This window comes from Physcomitrium patens, chromosome 3 (genome assembly GCF_059467195.1).
Source record: "Physcomitrium patens ecotype Gransden chromosome 3, ASM5946719v1, whole genome shotgun sequence".
Classification (NCBI taxonomy): Eukaryota; Viridiplantae; Streptophyta; class Bryopsida; order Funariales; family Funariaceae; genus Physcomitrium; species Physcomitrium patens.
This window is the reverse complement of record NC_143412.1, coordinates 25,913,299-25,932,508: the sequence shown is the minus strand read 5'-3', so window position 1 is coordinate 25,932,508 and position 19,210 is coordinate 25,913,299. Positions and strand designations below refer to the sequence as shown.

The following is a 19,210-nucleotide window of genomic DNA, read 5'->3' as shown; positions in this document are numbered from 1 at the left end:
TATTTCCAATTACCATTTAGATGTTCAAATTTAATTCTAATTGTAAAGTAATAATGGTACAATAAGAAGTCATATAACAAGATGCGAGAATCCGTGAACCGAGATTGAGATTTCACAAGTGCATTTCAAACCACAAACCTTTGATAGATATCCACGTTTCTACGTATTTTGCCATTATTTAATCATCAATGAATAGTTTACACAATTTTTGTCCCACGTATGTTATTATTATTTTTCTATCTTCCCTCGTCATCTCGTGCCGTTGGAACGTCCATCGACTCTGAACGACAAACGATAAAAAAAAAAAAAAAAAAAAAAAAAAAGTTCATCGATAGGCTAAGCCGGGTTCAACCTCGCCCAACCACGGCAGAGGCCTAAATTCAAAGTGCGATGCATTCGATCTGCAGACCCGGAGAGCCCAAATTCGCATCGAAAAAGATCGATCGATGGCGTAGGTAGCTAGATACATTCATTCAGAATGCGATTGAACAGGACTTCAAACATGTGCGGATCGCTGCACCATGTTAATAGTCCCCGAAATTTGACAGCTGAATTGCAGTGTGGGGTCACGGCTCCGACGTGCCTCCTGGCTCTGGTCTAGATTGTTTCGATCATCTACAAGTTTTTAATGCAGACTCGTGATAATCCACTTCACAGGCCAGTAGCGCAGCGTGTTGCCGGGCGATTTTGAATCTACTCCCGAATACTTTACCCTGTGCGAATTCGCTACTGGTCTAAAACAAGGCGATTCATGGCGCTGCTTCACTCACATTGACTCTTTACAGCTAGTAATTTACCTGATTGATGAACCCCGGCTGACCGCCGCTCCCAAATCAGGCATTGAGACGAGGAGCTAGCCGCCGCCTACGGTGCACACATGAAGCGCAGGAGTAATAAACTATTTTATTGTGGGTTAGATTAGGTACCAGCCACCCTGGATCGGCCTGGAAGAGTGTTGCGATCAAGATCTTTCTGTGAGTGTTGCTCTTTGGGATGCTATGAAGATCCCTCACTTCCCCTCTCTTCTTGCCTGCCGTGTGGCGATCCATGTTGAGCTCAACTACCTAACAGGGGTTCTCTCTTGGACACTGAAGCTAGGATCGACCTCCTTGGTGCGGGATCCTGGATCTGACGTCGAGTTTTTGCAGTCGGAGTCCTTGTTGTATGTCGGGAAGCGAGTGGGTATTGACAATTTAAGGTAAAATGCTCATGGATATGCAATTCCAGGTAAGTGTCGTTCTCGTTATAAGCCTCATTTTCATTGCACTTGTGATTCAAGGAGCCTGAAATACACCCGTATCTTGAGACAACTAGAAAGAGAATCGAAAGTTGTGGTTGCTGTTGTTTGAAACAACTGTTAATATGTCCACGTCTGGTATGCATTATTTACAGAAAATTTGAGCAGATGCAGAAACTGAAGAGTGGTGTTTTCGTCGTAGCGGCTTAGTTTGAGGTTATTTTGTGGGAGATCGAGCACTAGTCTGTTAATCTAGATCAAGGATTTATGTTTGACGACCAAGGTTTAAGGAGGCGTGCAGCCATGGCTTTGCCAAGGTCTGCTACAAAAGGTGGACTGGGGTTTTGCAATGCAGGACAATCTCGTGGCGTGCAGATGACAGGTCGCACAAACTCAGACAACTAGAATGCCGGTGGGAGGAATCATCACCATGCGAGAATTACGTCCAGAGGGAGATTTAACAACCTTTCGCCTGACATGAGTGAGATGGGGGGTGCTACAGACAGCGAACTGGGATCCGATTACTTATACACTGTCTACATCCCTGCCACACCAGACCACCCAATGTCGGGAGATCAAGCGGTCTTTGGAAAGGGCAAGCAGCTTGGGGGTGCACGCTGTCCTACTTGCGCCGTCGTCAATTATTACGAGAAGGCAATGCGCGACAAGCGCGGAAAAGACATGACACCTTGTGATTGCAACTTCAAGATCTGCCGCCACTGCTACCTCGATGCACTCAACGAGTCTGGAAAATGCCCTGATTGTAAAGACGACTATACTACGTCTAACAAGCCATTCTCACACGGTGGTTCCCAGAATGACATGCGCATGTTACCACTCAACGGCGACGACAACTCCAGACTAGATCGCCACCTGTTCTTCTAAAGACAAAGCTCAGCATGCTTATGAGCTATGGTTCCTCTGCTGATTTCGACTACGCTCGTTAGCTCTATCAGACCTAGGGTACCTATTGTTATGGCAATGCCGTGTGGCTCGGCGACGATGGATACGATGGCAATGGCGGCCAAGGTCCACCAAATATGGGTGTTTTGGCTAAATTCAAAGATAAAGAGAGGCGTCCTCTAACTCGCAAAGTTAGCATTTTGACTGGCATTCTAAATCCCTACAGGTTTGTTTCCTACCCAAGCATACTTCAGTTTCTTAGTCATTACTGAATTGATACCAGAATGGTTATTAGAACTTGATTTATATCCACGCTTGCAATTGAATTGTGGGAAAGCTCTAGTATCTCATTTCATACACATGTCTGGGGTTGATTGTGGCAATCCGCGTGGTCGTCCTCGCACTATAAAAGCTGATTTCCTTTTTGTTTCACCAAGAAAGATTGACGATCAGCACGTAGTATGAAAGTTCTATATTATTTTAGTATGACTTGCATTCGAGACCAACTAGACATGGGTCACATTGGGAGGTCCACGCATAGCATCATCCAGTTCAGTCTGTGAGAACTGGGCGACTATGCATGTGATGTCCAGTTCAGAGTAGTCTCCTTTTCTCGCAGTCCCCCTTTCTCGTAGTTGGTCCTTATCTTGTTTGTCATCCTCACGGTCAAGCTTCAAGTCATGTGAAGGGAAGTAATGAATCAGCAATCTGGGCGAAGGGGGTGTGGAATGGAAAGAAATCCAACAAATCATGGACGGAGAGGCGGAAGGGAACAAGCGCAGCAGGGCGTTTGTTGTGGATTGCAGTGCGTGCATGCGTCCAACAAGAGCAGTGACTGCACCAGTGTAAGGAGGAGAGAGGCACGGCATGGTGCTATTCCACGCACCATGGACAGAGAGTCGGATTGAAAGGGCCATTGTAGGGCGTTTAACCTAGACTGTGGTGCACACATGCGCTCCATGCGATGAGTGACTACAGCGGTCTAAGGAGGGAAGAGGTGCTGCATGGTTTTATTCCACGCCAATTCGAGGCGGAAGGAGATGGGCGCCGTGGGGCGTTTGTCTTGGATTGTGGAAATTGGCCACGAGAAGAGTGATTACAGACTAAGTAAAGTTGGCTGTTTTGGCGGTCGTAAGCAGTAGGGGATTGAGGTAAACACAGCAGTAAGGAGTTGGAGGAGGGCAGCATGGTACCAAGGGGAAGAGGTGCGGCATGGCACTATTCTACGCCAATTCTACGCATCATGGACAGAGAGGCGAGAAAGGATGAGCACCGCAGGGCGTTTATCCTAGATTGCGGTGCATGCATGCGCTCCACGCAAGGAGTGATTGCAGCGGTTTGAGGAGGGGTAAGGCACGGCATGGCGCTAATCCGTGCAAATTCCACTCATCATGGATGGAGAGCCAGATTGAGATGGCTATTGCAGGGCGTTTGTCCTAGATTGTGGAAACTGGCTGCGGGAGGAGTGATTGAAGACTGAGCAATAGGGAATCGAGGAAAAACAGCCTGTTGTTGGAGAGGGGAGGGAGACGAGAGAGGGGATGAAGAGATATGTGGAGCCAGTAGTTAGAGTCAGGAGCAATATAGGGAAAGGCAGCAGAATGTCGGGAATGTAATTGGCATTGTGCGGTGGGATTTGAGAAACAAAAACAGTGGCCTTGCAATAGATGCAAAAAAATCTACAGTCGAGTAGGAGGGGTGAAGGTGGGATTCTCCAATCGATCCAAGGGCAGATAGAGGTCCTTCACCAACATCAAATCCTGCTCACCCCGATATTGACAATTCCTCAATAAACCCCCACTCTCTCACCTCCCTCGTAGTAGCTTGGGCAATTCCAAGGTGCATCATTGATGTCCCAAGGGGGCATGTCGATGGTTGTGAAGAGCAGGAGATTGAGTTGAAGAGCATCCAGGAGTCGGAGAAGGGCAACAAGGTATTGAGCAAGAAGGGAGGGGTGGGGGTTGGATTATCTAATCGACGGGCTGCCGATTGATCCAAGGGCGGATAAGGGTCCCTCACAAGCATCCATGGATACCCCGACCCAACAAGTGTGACACCCGACCTGCCGCGGGACACAATACATAGGGTTCGATCTAGGAACCCCACAGTTGGCATGCACCGTGTGCTAGAGTGGGAGCTTTTGACCTGATATAAACTATTTTTTTGCCTTCAATACAAGCCGTTACGGCACAATTCAGCTCAAGTAGCTTGGCCCATCTTAGTGTGCGTTGCTCATGTTCTCGGGCGACCTGTCGACAGTCATAAAGAGTAAGGGACTGTTATGAAGAGCATCATGGAATCGGAGAAAGGCAGGGGGAATGGGGGAGGATTAGCATTTGGAGTCCATAGTAGCGTATTATGGAGGAGCGAGGGAAAAGGCAGAAGTTGGAGTCAGATATCGAGAGTATAAGGGGGTTAAGAGGAGCAGAAGGAGGGTATTGAGGACAGATGTTTAAGGAGCAAGGTATCGAGAGGGGGTATTGGAGGCAGTACTTAGAGTCCGGAGCGAGGAAATGGAGGATCAGGTCATCGAAAGGGTCAGCAGGATTTTAGAATCCCAGGTATTGAGGGGCAAGGTATCGAGGGGGCAGAGTAATGATAAGCCGGAGTATTGAAGAGGCAGGGTATCTTAGGGGATAAGATTGAAGGGGTAGAGTATCAATGGGGGTAGAGTATCGAGAGCTAAAGTATCATGAGCATAGGATATTGTAGGGATAGAGTATTGAGAGGCCAGACTATCGAGGAGGTAGGACATTCTACACGCAAGATATTGAGGGTGTAGGATATTGTTGGGATAGAGTATTCACGATGCAGATTATCGAGGGAGTAGGCTATTGAGGACGAAGGGCATCGAGCGGGCTAAATATCAACGGGGTAGAGTAATATAGTGGGTAGAGCATCAAGGGAGTAGTATATCGAAGAGGGAGGGACGGTATTTTGAATCCGGAGAGGGATAATGGAGGGGTTCACTTTCATGACAACAAGATCAGAACTCACATGCATCCATTTCTTGAAGGATCCCAGGTTTACTTAGGCTGACTTTACGATTCGCCGGATGCACGACTTCTCCGACCGGACTACAAAGGTTGCGAAGGACTACAATAAAGCAGGTCGCATCGACGTCTACCTCGTCGGTTGGACTCACGGTGGTGGTAGATGCAGACTCCGATCTAGGATGAGGCCAGACGGGATTATCAGTAGGATCCATCCTGGCGGCGTCGACCTTGAACTCCAAAGACGAAGCATAATTTATTGCACATTACAAATCATTGACAGTTCCATAACATGTGGTGCTTTCATGTGGTTGTAGTCAAGCTTATATCGTGAAGAGGTGCACCTGGTTGCGCACCCTGCAAATAGATGTAGCTGCTAATTTTATAGAGTTGTACGAGAGCACAAACACCGAGGTTATCTTAGTTGTTCTGATACACAAGGTACTCCGAAAGGTTCCAAGTCATGCAAATGTAAACTAGCGTACTTTTTGTTGTAACTATGATCTTGCTTTTAGTGATTCATGAAGTCTAGTAAAACAGATGCAATTTTGTAAAAACTTTGGCGATATGTAAAAGTCACCTGTCCATGCCACTCTGCCGAATGACACATCATTCGAGCATCTTTCGATGAGGGTGTGAAAGAAGCACGCGCCCTCCATGATTTGTTGATGATTCTCATGGTACAATACAACGACTACTGCAAGCTTGTCCAATTCAAACAGCCCAGCACTCACAGCAGGTTGGATGTGGCGTTCTCATGGTGCTCCCAACTGTAAGCTTTGCTCCGCCTGATTTTTGTGCTACTTTGGAACCGGTTGTTGAGAAGTCACAAAGTAGGAGTCCATCTTGATCACATATTATACCTCCAATGCTTGTTTAGGTACGTGATGTTTTGGTGGATCCTACACTGTGGTCGGGCCGAAGTGGACATGAGAGTCGCATCCGGTTATGGAGTAAGGAAGGTGTGTGTGCACGACAAACGTGAGTTTCTAGTTCCACGTTAGTTTTGTGAAAATCCCACTCAGCCATTTAAGGTATGTCTCTATCAACTCTATGCATGAATTTCACATCTTTTGAAATTTAGATCCCTCATTAGGGTTTGTAGACCCTAATTAAGGTTTTTAAACCCTAAAATCTAAAAAATGAAACACATGTTTTTAAAAAACAAAAACGTTTATAGAGGTCTTTGGGACAATATAAGCCTTGGCAAAATTTCAAAACGAAAAAAACAGTAATATATTGAGAGAAATTTAAGACTCAAAAATCTCTAAGATACTCTTGTAACCCTAAATCCTAAACCCTAAACTTGGATGGAGAGGAATGAGGCCGAAATGTGAAAGCTAAATGCAATCTAGGGCCACCGTCCATGGTAATCGTTACTAGTATAGAACCGATGAAGTTGGAAGTCTGTTGGTTGCCAAAAAGATTGCAAGATTTTTGAAACGCACGGATGTTTAAGTTCTTGCAAATGTCAAAGAATTTACCGCCGATTGATGTGAGATTATTAGAAGAGTACATCGCAAACTATGATCCAAAGGACGGATCGAGTGTGGTATGAGGGCACGTCATTGGGATTGATGATGTGATCCTACAAAAGATGCTGCATCTTTCCGTTGGAGAGCTTGCGGTGGGCGTCGAAGTGTCCACCAATTTCAGCCCAGGACGTTTTTTAAAGGTGAAATGGCATCATTTGAAAAGAGTCAAGGATGGCGGATGGTCGAGGCAATTACATCAGAGCTTCTAGAATGGTTGCGCTTCGTTCAGAGGCGTTTGGGCTTATATCGACACATCACATATATATCGAGACGATTACTGTTTATGACAGTAGGGACGCTTGAAGGAATGGTGTTCAACTGGACAGCATTTGTCGTGACCTGTATTCATGCAAAGATGGAAACCAAGCAAAAACTAGGAAAGTTCACGTCTTTGCTATATTCCAACTATATACATTTTGCCATTGCGTATGCGTTGAGTCAAGCACCGTCAATACCGAGGAAAAACATACCCTTGCCGGTGCCTCAACGTTGTAAACGGAATGTATTGGCACTGATCGCCAATTCAGGGGACGTGGTACACAAAATTAGAGAATCCAATTGTACGTTGGAATGGGAGGCCATTCCGAAAGTCGCATTGGAACGGATCTCGATTTATTCGGCAGTCAATGTGGAGAATGAAGTCTCCATTTCTTTGAATATCGATCGGTTGGCATTTCCACATGGTCGATTGCCAGAAGACTTACATCTCAAGAATGCTATATTGAAGCATGTTTTTCAATTACATTGCATGATACGTACATTGTATGTAGAGGGCCAGGTGAGGCACGAATTGGAAGGGAGTAGAACAGTGATATCAGAGGAAAGTCACCGAATCATGGAGCAGGAAAGAATCATCCAGAAAAATACAGAATCCAAGTTGTTATTAAAGCGTGAATTTGGAGAGAAACAGGAAGCTTGGAAAAAAGAAAAAGAATGCATTCAACGCATTATGAAAGGCCACGGTCAAGACCTAATCCAGCTTCACAATATATTAATTATGGAACGGGAGAAGACAAAGTGCCAGTTGAAAATAGAATGAGAGAAGATGGCATTACTGGAACAGGAAAAAGCAGAATTGGGTGACCAACTTAGATGTGAAACGGAGCGATTACGGGCTGAAATTGGAGCATTGAAGGCCAAACTGACCAATTTGGTGGATGATTTGGCTAGTATTAGTTAGTCACCCACGTCGATGGTGTTAGTTTCAGTAGTTGCAGAATGGGAGGAGAAGATGAGACAACAACAGCACCGGTTGGAATCGAGAGATGTCCAAATCTTATAATTGGAGGCTTAAGTCCGTGAATTGGGAGAGTATAATAAAGACTTATCAACCTAATTGAGGAAAGAGTCGACGGCCGAATTGGAGGATGAGGATTTATGTTTGGAACCGGAATCAGTGGAACCGACAACAAAGAATGCGGAAATTGGTCGATCGAATGAGCCAAGGGAATAGCCAATTTTTATAGGGTTTCTATAAAGAAGTTTAGTTTGGATGTGTACCAATTCTGTGTTTGCAAGGGTACTGCACGGTTATCAAATTTAAGCTATGTAGTATGGTTAGAAATCAGTTTTTGTGAAATATTGATAAAGTCAATGAATCATCCAAGTTTGGAGTAGTCCACTCGAAAGATAGGATGGATGATTTGGTTGTAAAAAATAATTCGGTAGGAAATATCGATTGAAATCCGTAGATTCAAAGTGAAATATACAACAATTGGAGAAGAAGTAGGAGGGGTCGGACTGCGATAGTCATGAGCCAGAATGAGCTTGGTGCCATCTCCTATTTTGTTCATGTTTTTGAAGAGGAAGGAATAGATTTCGATCACTGTGAAGTGATACTGTGAAATAAAAGAAAAAGATTGATTCATGAGATATCGAGTAAGCAATTGAAGTATTGTGTGATTGAATTATAAGAATAGATTTGGAAGATTGTTGTCGAATTTTGTGAAGATTGATTATAGAAGGAAGATTATGATCCGTTTTTTGTTGAGAGTCGTATATTTTGGGGGAAGAAGTCTATGACAACTGAAAATTATGTAGAGCAAGATTGTTTGAAGCAATAGTCTGAAATTTCTGATGTTTGGATGAAATTTCCCACAATTGCATTGGATGAACATTTTGGCAACAAGAACTCCCTCCCATATCGGTTACTAGAATTGAAAAAATTCTAAATCCTAAACCCTAAATCCTAAACCTGGTCGCTAGGGCTATGGCTCTCCTGACCATGGGAACTACACAATGTCGAAGTAAGAGTTATTATGATATTAAATTACATTCCAAATTGTTTTTGCCTAGTAATCTAGTGCTTCTTTCAGTATAGCCGATTTCACAATTTTCTGGGAAGGAGGGAGAGGGGGAAGAGAGAAGGGGGGAATTTCAAGTCCGTCGGCATGGATTGTATCATGTCGTAGAAGGTTTTTAATTTTTACTTTTTATTTTATATTATTTTTTCTAATGGATCCATTCAATTTAGATGATTTTATGGGTACCTAATTTATTACATGTATCCATGGAAACCAATTATGACTTTATTATACGTGAATCCGAGACGATTTTTAAAAATTTGAAAGAAGAGGACTTACCATGTAATCTTAAATCCTAAACCCTTATCATTAGAACCGGAATCTATAGAACCATCTATGGACAATGTTGGAATTGATCCATCCAATGAGCCTAGATGGTCGAAAAATTTGTGACGATTCGTTGAAGAAGTTTTGTTTTACCTGATTCCATGTGTGTGAGGACGCTAGACAGTTGAGAGCAAAGCTATGTAGAATGGGTAGGATTTTTTTTTTTTTTCACAATACAATGCATGTAAGGTTGAGAGAAGCTGGTCAACTGATGAATAGAAGTTATCATCAGTTGTGTTGTGTGGTTGTTGGCATCTCAAAGTGAGCAAGAGTAAGTTTAGGGTTGCATGGTAAGCTTGTGATGGTCATGAGCCGAAGTGAGCTTGGTGCCACTTCTTTGTTTCTTTGATTTCTTCATAGAAGAAGAGCCATGGATGGTTTTAAGAATAATGTGACGTGAAATTCTAGAATAAAAAAAAGGATTTGATGTTGTCGAATGAAGTATTGAATTTATTTGTGGGATGAATACAATGGAGAATTAGAAGTGGATGATGGGAAGTAATTGTGGAGAATGGTAATGAATGGAAGAATCATGATACATTGAATATTATGATTGGAAGAGGAGACTATGGGGTTTGAATTTGTGTGAAGAAGTGTAAGAGGATGACAATTGGATGCGAAGGGTTCCAGTGATTGAATTATGGAGGAATTATGTGATGTCTCCTAAACTTGGTGTGGTATTACTTGAGATTGTTGTCACACGTTGTCGTGTTGTAACACGAGTATATTATGAAAATATAAAGAAAGGGGACTTTTATTAATGTTCAGTTACCTCGAATATTGGGAGCAACGACCAACTCCAGTGCAAATACTGAATGGTCAGGTTCAGTCACCCCGTTACAGTCAGCCGGGGGATACTGAAATGTTCCATTCGATTCCAATAACGGGAGTCAGTAGGAAGGGAAAGGACCAATTCACACAACAGATGAGCTTGGTTCGAAGAGCCAATTGGATCCAATTTCGAGAATCCAATCCGAGTCTTCTTATCCAATATGAGACCTGAATTGGTCGGGCAACCCAATGCAGTCTAATTCCAGGAAAATCCAGGTCTTACTAAGGGCCTCAGCCAGTCTGACGTGAAGGACCAATTTGATCCAATTACGGGAACATCCAGGTTACTACGGGCATCTTACCCAATATGAGACCTGAATTGGTCGGGCGACTCAATGTGGACCCGAGTATGGGGTTTCGATTCTGTTTCAAGCTGTCCTATTCTCTGTGCCGTTTCAGGGAACGTTGTTTTCGATAAATGGATCTCTTAAAGGTAAAAATGGAGGAGGAAGCTCTGACGGCGGGAGCCAATTTCGAATCTAAGCTCTGACGGTGGGAGCCAATTCCGGATCCAAGACAGAAGATTGAAGAAATTTTGAGGATAAGGTTAGGAAGAGAATAAGTTTTGGGGGGGGGGTTTTGAGATCAGAGAGAGGGGGTTTGGATCGAAGAGCTAGCTTCAAGCTCTTTTTTTAAGGTTATTAGTTCGGTCTTCATTAGAGGTTTTTGAAGATCAGGGATTGAAAAAGAGCTTCATGCTTCGGGTCGAGAAAGAAAAGATGGAGAATTAGGTTTTTCTTCTTCAAAGGTTTTGGGAAGACTGAGGCAATCGTTGCTGAAGTCAGTGTTGTAATGGTGAATCGGGATTTTTTAATGAAGTGGGTTTGAATACTCTTGACTGTTTTGTGAAATCGAGTTACGTCTGTGATTGAAGAATTAAAAGGGTGTCTATAGGATTGAGTATGCAGAGTGAATGAAATTTATTGGGTTAATCTAACAAGACAGTCAGTGGATACAAGATCGTAAGTACAAAGCAGTATTGAAGGTTAACAGTTTGGGTTGTACGGGGTTCTCTGTAACGTCTAGAGACCTACCGGTTGGGACAAAAAGGACTTCGACAAGCAGTCGAAGAGCACCCGTATAGATTTACGGTACATTGTTGCAGTCGTTTATATTCCAGCAGTCAAAAACTGATAGACTACTTGACTATCGGCGAATCTCCATACTACCTTCTACAGCCAGACGTCCGGCGCGTTCTCGAGCAGGAAAGCACGTAATACAACATAAGTGGTGAACCCGACTTGAAAGCTTGAGGTAGAAGGTATTGGATTTTGGTTGATTTTATCTTTATTTTTATGGAAAACGAAAATAAAAATTTTGACGGATTTTTGGGAGAAGTTTCTGGTGGGGAGTCTTCTAAAGGACAAAGTATGCACATGGATCCGTCTATTGCTAGTATGTTTCAAGCCTTTTCATTAACAATGTAGTAACAACAAAGCAATGATCAAAAGGAAGCTTTGGCAACCAAAGCATTGCAAGCAGTGGTCAATAAAATTGATCAATTTGATGGGAGGAATATTTCAAGGTATTTAAGATGTTATGTTCATGAAATGGAGTTAAATCGGGTTTCTGAGAAGAAAATGGTTGAACTATTTAGACTTGCCACGATACCGGAGATAAGAGACCATATTACATCGATTACTGATCATTATGGAAATTCATGGGAGGTTTTTTTACATGCATTGAAAGATGAATATTTCTTGAAAGATGCTGATCGCGTTACTAAGAAGCTGTTTCTGAGATGGATTGAACGGCCCAATAAGAATTTGCAAGCAAAAGAGCTACTAAGGGAATTTGAGAGGCAGTACTCTCAATTATCGAAGGTAGAAAAATTGACATTGGAGCCGAACAAAGTTGATCTATTTCTTCAAGCTGTTGATGGAGAATTGCAAGAGAAATTAGAACCCCTTCTTGAAGACAAAGAAGAAGATGAAGGATTGACAACGAAGTGGAAGAACGTTAAAGATGCGGTGGGGTTGCTTACAAAAAAAGAAAGGAGGAAGGATAGGAGCAATATTCCAAAAACAGTACAAACACCCAAAGCTCCAGTACGTACAACACCACCAACAATGCCTACAGTTCAACCTTCGACATCTTTATCAAAGAAAGCAGATATGGAGATGGAAGAAATTATACGAGGAATGCGAGATCTTCAAATAAAATTGGCAAGACTTGAAGAGAATACTTCTATAAACAATTCGAAGAATGTTTCAAAACACGGATATGTACAAAGATGCATTTGGTGTGATGATGCTTCACACTTTAGAAAAGATTGCAATGAATTTAATAATATGATACGGCAGGGAATTATTTGCTGGAAAGATGGGAAGATAGCATTGAAAGATAGGGAGGATCTTCTTCAAACCAATTTTGGCAAGGGAGGAATGAGAGCATTGGTTCAAGATTACCTAAAAGAGCATGAAACAGCAGCACGAGAAAGTGCAAGTTATGGTGCTAGAGTAGATGATGAAATTGGTGGAAGTACGAAAACTAGTAAGTTTTGGGCTTCTACCGTTTCTACAATACAAGAAGGAAAATTACCTCGAGAAGCGTTATTGAGGATTGCAGCTACAATACGAGGTAGAACAGGTTGGGAGGATCCTGTTGAGTCTCTTTCAGTTCATCCATATATTGCTAAGAGCCAACATGAAGCTTTGATGGAAGAAAAGAGACGAGGAAATTTTGATGATACTAGAGAAGGAAATTCTTCTAAGAGGCAAACTCGAGGAGACAAGACTTGGGAGGCAGCTTCACAAGAATTGCCTGTAAAGGTTTAGGGTTTAGGATTTAGGGTCACACAATCAATCACCTCCTGAATGTATCGTCTCTATTTCCAATATCTGAACACACAAGGAAACTACAATCTCCTCCTTCACCTTATCGGTCTCTTCCTTACAGCAATTCAGTCATACCAATAACTGCTATTTCCACCAATATATTCACCCTCATAATCTCCAACTGTACATTGGTTTATATTGCTTCGCATGTTCCTTATTAGGTCAACTCTTGTCTATTCCACGACTTGCATAACATATAAAACATCATCTAAAACTTTACATGCTTCTATGTTTGTGTGGTGCATGGTTCCCAATTTAATTGTTTCATGGATTGTTAAAACCTAGTTTAGGATTGAATTTATTTTAGCATGGAATTAGAAGATTTGACAACTTTTTGGCTCAATGAATATGAGGTTTGTTTTAAGCCTCCTCATGTTTCTTATTTTTCATTCAATGTTGCATGCATGGAACATTGCATAAAGAAATCGACCAACGTAATGACAAGGACGGAGCGTGTTGGTCCATAGGCTGTTGAGGTATTCAATTTTTTACAATTTGTTTTGCTCTAAACCTTGGTCAGAGCGGCATATTTGGGAGATGCTCTACACATTACATCGAGGTCTTGTAGGTATTAATGTAATAAATTTTTGTATTCATATTGAACTTGTTTGCACAGGTTATGCATTGAGGTTCAAGTAAGTTCGTGCATCGGAGTAGTAAGGGCTGCAATTATGGTCCTCTTTGCGAATGGCAGGTTAATAAGTATGTCACGAGCTTGTACCATTGTGATTTTATTCTTAAGATGTGATGACTAGTGTCACATTTACCTTTATGCATTTTTCATTTTCATCATTGAAATGTGATTATGGCTTGTCTTCTAAACCTTGATGGTTAGCGCGGGTTCTTTTTCCAACACTGTTGGTGGCAGTCATGGTGTTGGTCGCATACATTGCAAAGGTCGATAAGGTGACTACTACATCATGGTAAGTCACCTACTGAATTATTGTAGTCCAAGCAGACCTTCGATTTTCATGTAGTCCTCTTCTTTTCAAACTTGTCTCATGATTTATTTTTTTATTTTACTTTTTTTTAATCCGATTTTAACTTCATTCACATACTGTAGATCATGGATATGCTCGGGCCAAGTCTCTGGGATGTTTGGAACTCTTCGGGTCAAGCGTGAATATTTAGGACAGTTTGTTCTGATTGAGCAGGTATGTACATGGAGATGTGAAGCCCGAGAACTTTCTCCTGAGACAACTAAATGTACTTGAAGAAAAGAAGCTTTTTCTTGTACATCTCGAGCTTGGTGAGTTCTCAATATTGTTGTGCTACAATTTATTCTCTGTTCACAGAGTAGTAACCTCTTTTGGTCTAATTCGGTGTTATATCAATTTTTTTACATCTGTGAACTATTACATGAAGTGCATCTAGACTAGGAATTGGATGAGTTTATTACCACCACGTTCATGCACAAGTCAATTTCACACCAAGATTAACATCTTTCTCCTATATATGCAGCTACTCGATAGAGAGATGGTACAACTGGTCAGCATGTAAAATATGACCAAAGACTTGATGTGTTTTGGTGAGGCTCTTCCCCCCTGTCCTAATCTATAGTTGCCATTCCTGTTTTGGCAGTTAAAAGCGATTGTTTTGCTTTTGAACTATATTTTGATTCTGTGTAATTTTCGTACATGCAGTGGAACTGTTTGATATGCGAGTGTGCATGGACATATGAGGAGGACTGGGAGTAGGAAGGACGACTTGGAATCACTGACTTACACTTTGATATTCCTTCTACAGAGTACTCTTCCTTGGCAAGGTTATCAGGTACTGATTAACTTTGTCGCTAGTAGCTAATGAGGAAGTGATCAATGCGATATATTTTTTGGGATTTTTTTTTCTCCTCTCCCTCTCACTATTTTTCATTTGGACGTGGTATATGTTTAGTTTTCAAGGGCAACAACAAAAGTTATCTGGTGTGTAGTATAAGAAGAAAATGGCAACTTCTCCCAAAATGCTGTGCTGTTTCTGCTCGGTTTTGTTTTTAAACAGACATTTTGGAGATGGTCGCAAACATGAAGTTTGATGAAGAGCCAAATCACAAGAAGCTTGTTTTACTCTTCGATTGTATCTTGGGTCCTAATCCTACTATGAGATTTATAAACATAGATGGTGTTGAAAAGGTGCATTCTATAACCTTCTTTTGCTTCGTTTTTCCTGTTCCTACACTGAAGATTCTTTTTTTTGAACCTACTCTTCATTTGATCATCATATTAATAAAGCCTTTTGTTTCTAGTATTCCATACAAGTTGATCAGAAGAGAGGGTGAATTAGATGTTGAAGAAGATGAGGATGACCAGCCTAAAAAAAAGAGCCGATTAGGAATGCCTGTAACTCAATGGATTACAACGTTCACAACGCTTGGTGGCCAAATGAAGCAGAGGTAAGGACTGACTGTGAGCTTTCGTCATTGATGTGGTGTGATGTTGCTTAGTTAGGCATCAGTCTAGTCATGTCTGCATCGTCGATTTTTACTTTGTCCTCCTGGATGTTGATCAACAATTTCAATTTCTATGACATCCACTTACTTTCAACAAGCAGCCTGGATTCAGAAAGACCTACTTACTAAACTTTCATTCCTATTTTATTTCGATGTGCAGGTATCACTACGATGTAGCTGATTCTAAGCATACAGAGTATGTGGAAAGTGATAATGAAGACAGTCTGTATATAAGTAGTGTGGCTTCTTGTACAAATCTATAGACTCTTGTTATGGATTAGAGGACAAGATTCACTGCTCAAGTTCATGAGCTATCACATGTATTTGCCATCCTTGAATGCATGTGGATTTATTTAAAAATATATTTTGTGCAAGATTTTGCCTGCGGTCTCTCGAAAGATATTTCAGTTTTTTTTTTTTTTTTTTTTTTTTTTCTGTTGTTGTTGGGATTTAGACTAGGTTTGGGGTTGATGGAGAATGTGGACTTTTTGTTCATTTTTAGGTTTTTAAGTTTTTTACAACACATTTTTTTTATATATTTTGTTGCTTTGTTCAGGCTGTTGGTCCATTTTGTGTATTTGGCTTTGTTTGTATTTTTTTGTTTTGTGTTGTATAGAATGTGTCAGTTATTTATGATGGGATGTTGCTTCTCTTGGCTTATATGAAATGATGAAAGCTATTGCAGTCTCAGGTATTCAACAGCCAATAATCTTGAATTGTGGAATTGAGAATGAGTGGAGGCATGAAAGCAATTGTGAACTGAGCTTCACAATTTGCGAGTATTGCAGAACCCCTAAATTCTAAATCCTAAACCCTAGTCTAGTGAAAGGTGAAGTTGTGATGTAAGGCGAGGTGAGCCAGACTCTAAGCTAGAACTTCAAGCATTGGAGATGATCTTGTGCTAGATCAAAATTTAGCTGCCTTGTGTTGATCTGTTTTTTCTTTCGAAGTCAAGTTGAATCATTCTTGGAGCACTTTCAATTGTTTTTGTTTTTTGTTTTTGTGTGTAGTTTCTATAGTGAGTAATTGTGTTCCTTTGTTGTATTTTAGGTTGAAATAGGAGCTTGAGACAGAGGGACATTACATCGCTTCATATGTTCTTTATTAGGTCAACTCTTGTCTATTCCACCACCTGCATAATATGTCAACCTGTGTCTAAAACTCTACATATTTCTATGTGTGTGTGTGTATGTATGTATGTATGGTTCCCAATTGGCGGAGGTCGATGGATTGTATACTAGGCTCAATGAGATGACCAATGTTGAACAGATATCATACCATACGATTCTATGATTACACCAGATGTAATCTATTCTAACGTAGACCGGCCAACATGAGAATCAAGTCCTCCCACTAGAATTCCAATTGATTTCCGTAACTCGACTCTTTAGAAAACCATATCTTGGTGAAAAAGTTTCTAGTCTAATATCATGGAGATAGAAAATAATCTTGAAATGGAAAGCATCCACCTACTGGCATGACATGCAATGAAGGAAGATGTTGCATGCTTCTCACACCAAACACAACAAAGGATGATACAATTTTGTAACCTTCGAAATGTAACTCAGGAAAGTTGAGGATCAAGGTCGTGTCGATGATTGGACATCAACGGACACAATATTCTTCCAATAATAACCTATGATTGGAAGAAGAATTCCACTGTTTGTGAGCTGACATAACATTTGGTATAATTTTAGGACCCAAATACGCATGTAATTCGTGAAATTGAAAGAAGTGGCTCCACATAAGATTGTTTAGTTTTTCGAGTATTGAAGACTGACCTACAAACAAGATGTGACAAGTAGATCAACTTGCGGCCAAGGCACCACACTGGGACAGTAAGTAGTGAGGTGATCTCTTTTTTTGTTTCACCAGGAAAGATGGACTATCAGCACATAGTATGAAAGTGCTACATTATTTTAGTATGACTTGCATTCGAGACTAGCTAGACAAATTGGGAAACCTATGTACACCATCATCCAGTTCAATCTGAGAGAACTGAACGACCATGCATGTGACGTCCAGTTCAAAGTCGTCTCCCTTTCTCACATCATCTAGTTTACTTTGAGAGAATTAGGCGACCATGCATGTGACGTCCAATTTAGAATAGTCCCCCTTTCTCACATCGTGCAATTCAATCTGAGAGAATTGGACAACCATGCATGTAACGTCCAATTCAGAGTAGTTCCCCTTTCTCACATTGTCCAGTTAAGTCTGAGAGAATTGAGCGACCATGCATGTGATGTCCAATTCAAAGCAATCCCCCTTTCTCACATCGTCCACTTTAGTCTGAGAGAATTGGGGGACCATGCATATGACTTCCAATTCATAGCAGTCTTCCTTTCTCAAAGTCCCCCTTTCTTGCAGTCCCCCTTTCTCGTAGTTGGTCCTTATCTTGCTTGTCGTCCTCACTGTCAAGGTTCAAGTCATGCGAAGGGAAGTAGTCTGAATTAGCAGTCTAGGTGAAAGGGAGGGAGTGGAGGAGAAAGAGACTCAACAAATCATGGACGGAGAGGCGGAAGGGAACGAGCGCAATAGGACATTTCTTGTGGATTATAGTACGTATATGCGCGCAACAAGAGGAGTGACTACAGCAGTGTAAGGAGGAGAGAGGCGCAGCATGGTGCTATTCCATGCATGGAGAGACGGATTGAAAGAATCGTTATAGGGCATTTATCTTGGATCATGGTGCACGCATGCGCCCTATGCGATGAGTGACTGCAGTGGTCTAAGGAGGAAAGAGGTGCGGCACGGCTTTATTCCATGCCAATTTGAGGCGGAAGGAGATGGGTGCCACGAAGCATTTATCTTGGATTGTGGTTGCAGACTAAATAAAATCGGATATTTTGGCGGTCACAAGCAGTAGAAGATCGAGATAAGTATAGCAGCAAGGAGTCGGGGGAGGGCACCATGGTATTAAGGGAGAAGAGGTGCGGCATGACAGTGTTCCATGCCAATTCTACGCACCATGGATGGAGAGGCAAGAAAGGGCGAGTATCGAGGGTTGTTCATCTTACATCGCAGTGCACACATGCACCCCACACAAGCAGTGACGCAGGATCGAGATTCACGTCATGAAAGAGGAAGCAATGTGAATTAAACAGGCATTGCAAGGTATCTATCTTGAGTCGCAGTGCATGCATGCACCCCCCGCAAGGAATATTTACAATGATTTGAGGAGGAGAGAGGCGTAGGGAGGGGAGGGGAGGAGAGGGAAGAAAGAGGCCCGATATATTACGAACGTGGAGGCAGAAGGGTACAAACACCATGAGGCATTTCTCTTGGATCCTGGTGTATGCATGTGCGTTGCGTAAGAAGTGACTGCAATGGCCTGAGGAGGAGAGAGGCGCGGCATGGCGTTGTTTTACGCTAATCCCACACACCATGGATGGAGAACCTGGATCATGGGAACGCCCTGTGAGAGGAGCAACTGCGCAAGGAAGGAGTGATTGCATATTGAGTATAGGTAGTTGCATTGGCGGTTGTGAGCAATAAGGGATTGAGATGAATAGCACAACACTAGGGAGTTGGAGGAAGAGGAAGAGGGAGATTGAGATGAATAGCACAGCACTAGGGAGTTGGAGGAAGAGGGGGATTGAGATGAATAGCACAGCACTAAAGAGTTGGAGGAGGAAGAGGATTGAGTTGAATAGATTAACACTAGGCAGTTAGAGGAGGATGAATGGCTCATATCTTAGATACTAGGTATGCATTCCCCCTTGAAATGTTCACAATTTCCTTTGTCTTATATTATATTATATTTTCAATGATGACAATTTCCTTTGTCTTACATTATAT

The 19,210-nt window shown here is 42.0% G+C and overlaps 2 protein-coding genes and 1 pseudogene across 2 annotated transcripts; all 3 read left to right on the top strand.

The window, feature by feature from the left end:
- Nucleotides 1-928: 928 nt before the first annotated feature.
- Nucleotides 929-5,653, top strand: LOC149989617 (uncharacterized). Its single transcript, XM_090249391.1, has 2 exons — nt 929-1,198; nt 1,593-5,653. Exons 1-2 carry the CDS (start codon nt 999-1,001, stop codon nt 1,696-1,698), a joined length of 306 nt encoding a protein of 101 aa, XP_090105517.1. The 5' UTR covers nt 929-998; the 3' UTR covers nt 1,699-5,653.
- Nucleotides 2,238-5,653, top strand: LOC112280401 (uncharacterized). Its single transcript, XM_073533104.2, has 2 exons — nt 2,238-2,366; nt 2,829-5,653. Exons 1-2 carry the CDS (start codon nt 2,278-2,280, stop codon nt 3,046-3,048), a joined length of 309 nt encoding a protein of 102 aa, XP_073389205.1. The 5' UTR covers nt 2,238-2,277; the 3' UTR covers nt 3,049-5,653.
- Nucleotides 5,654-7,713: 2,060 nt separating this feature from the next.
- LOC112279886 (casein kinase 1-like protein HD16) lies at nt 7,714-18,014 on the top strand (annotated as a pseudogene).
- Nucleotides 18,015-19,210: the final 1,196 nt, after the last annotated feature.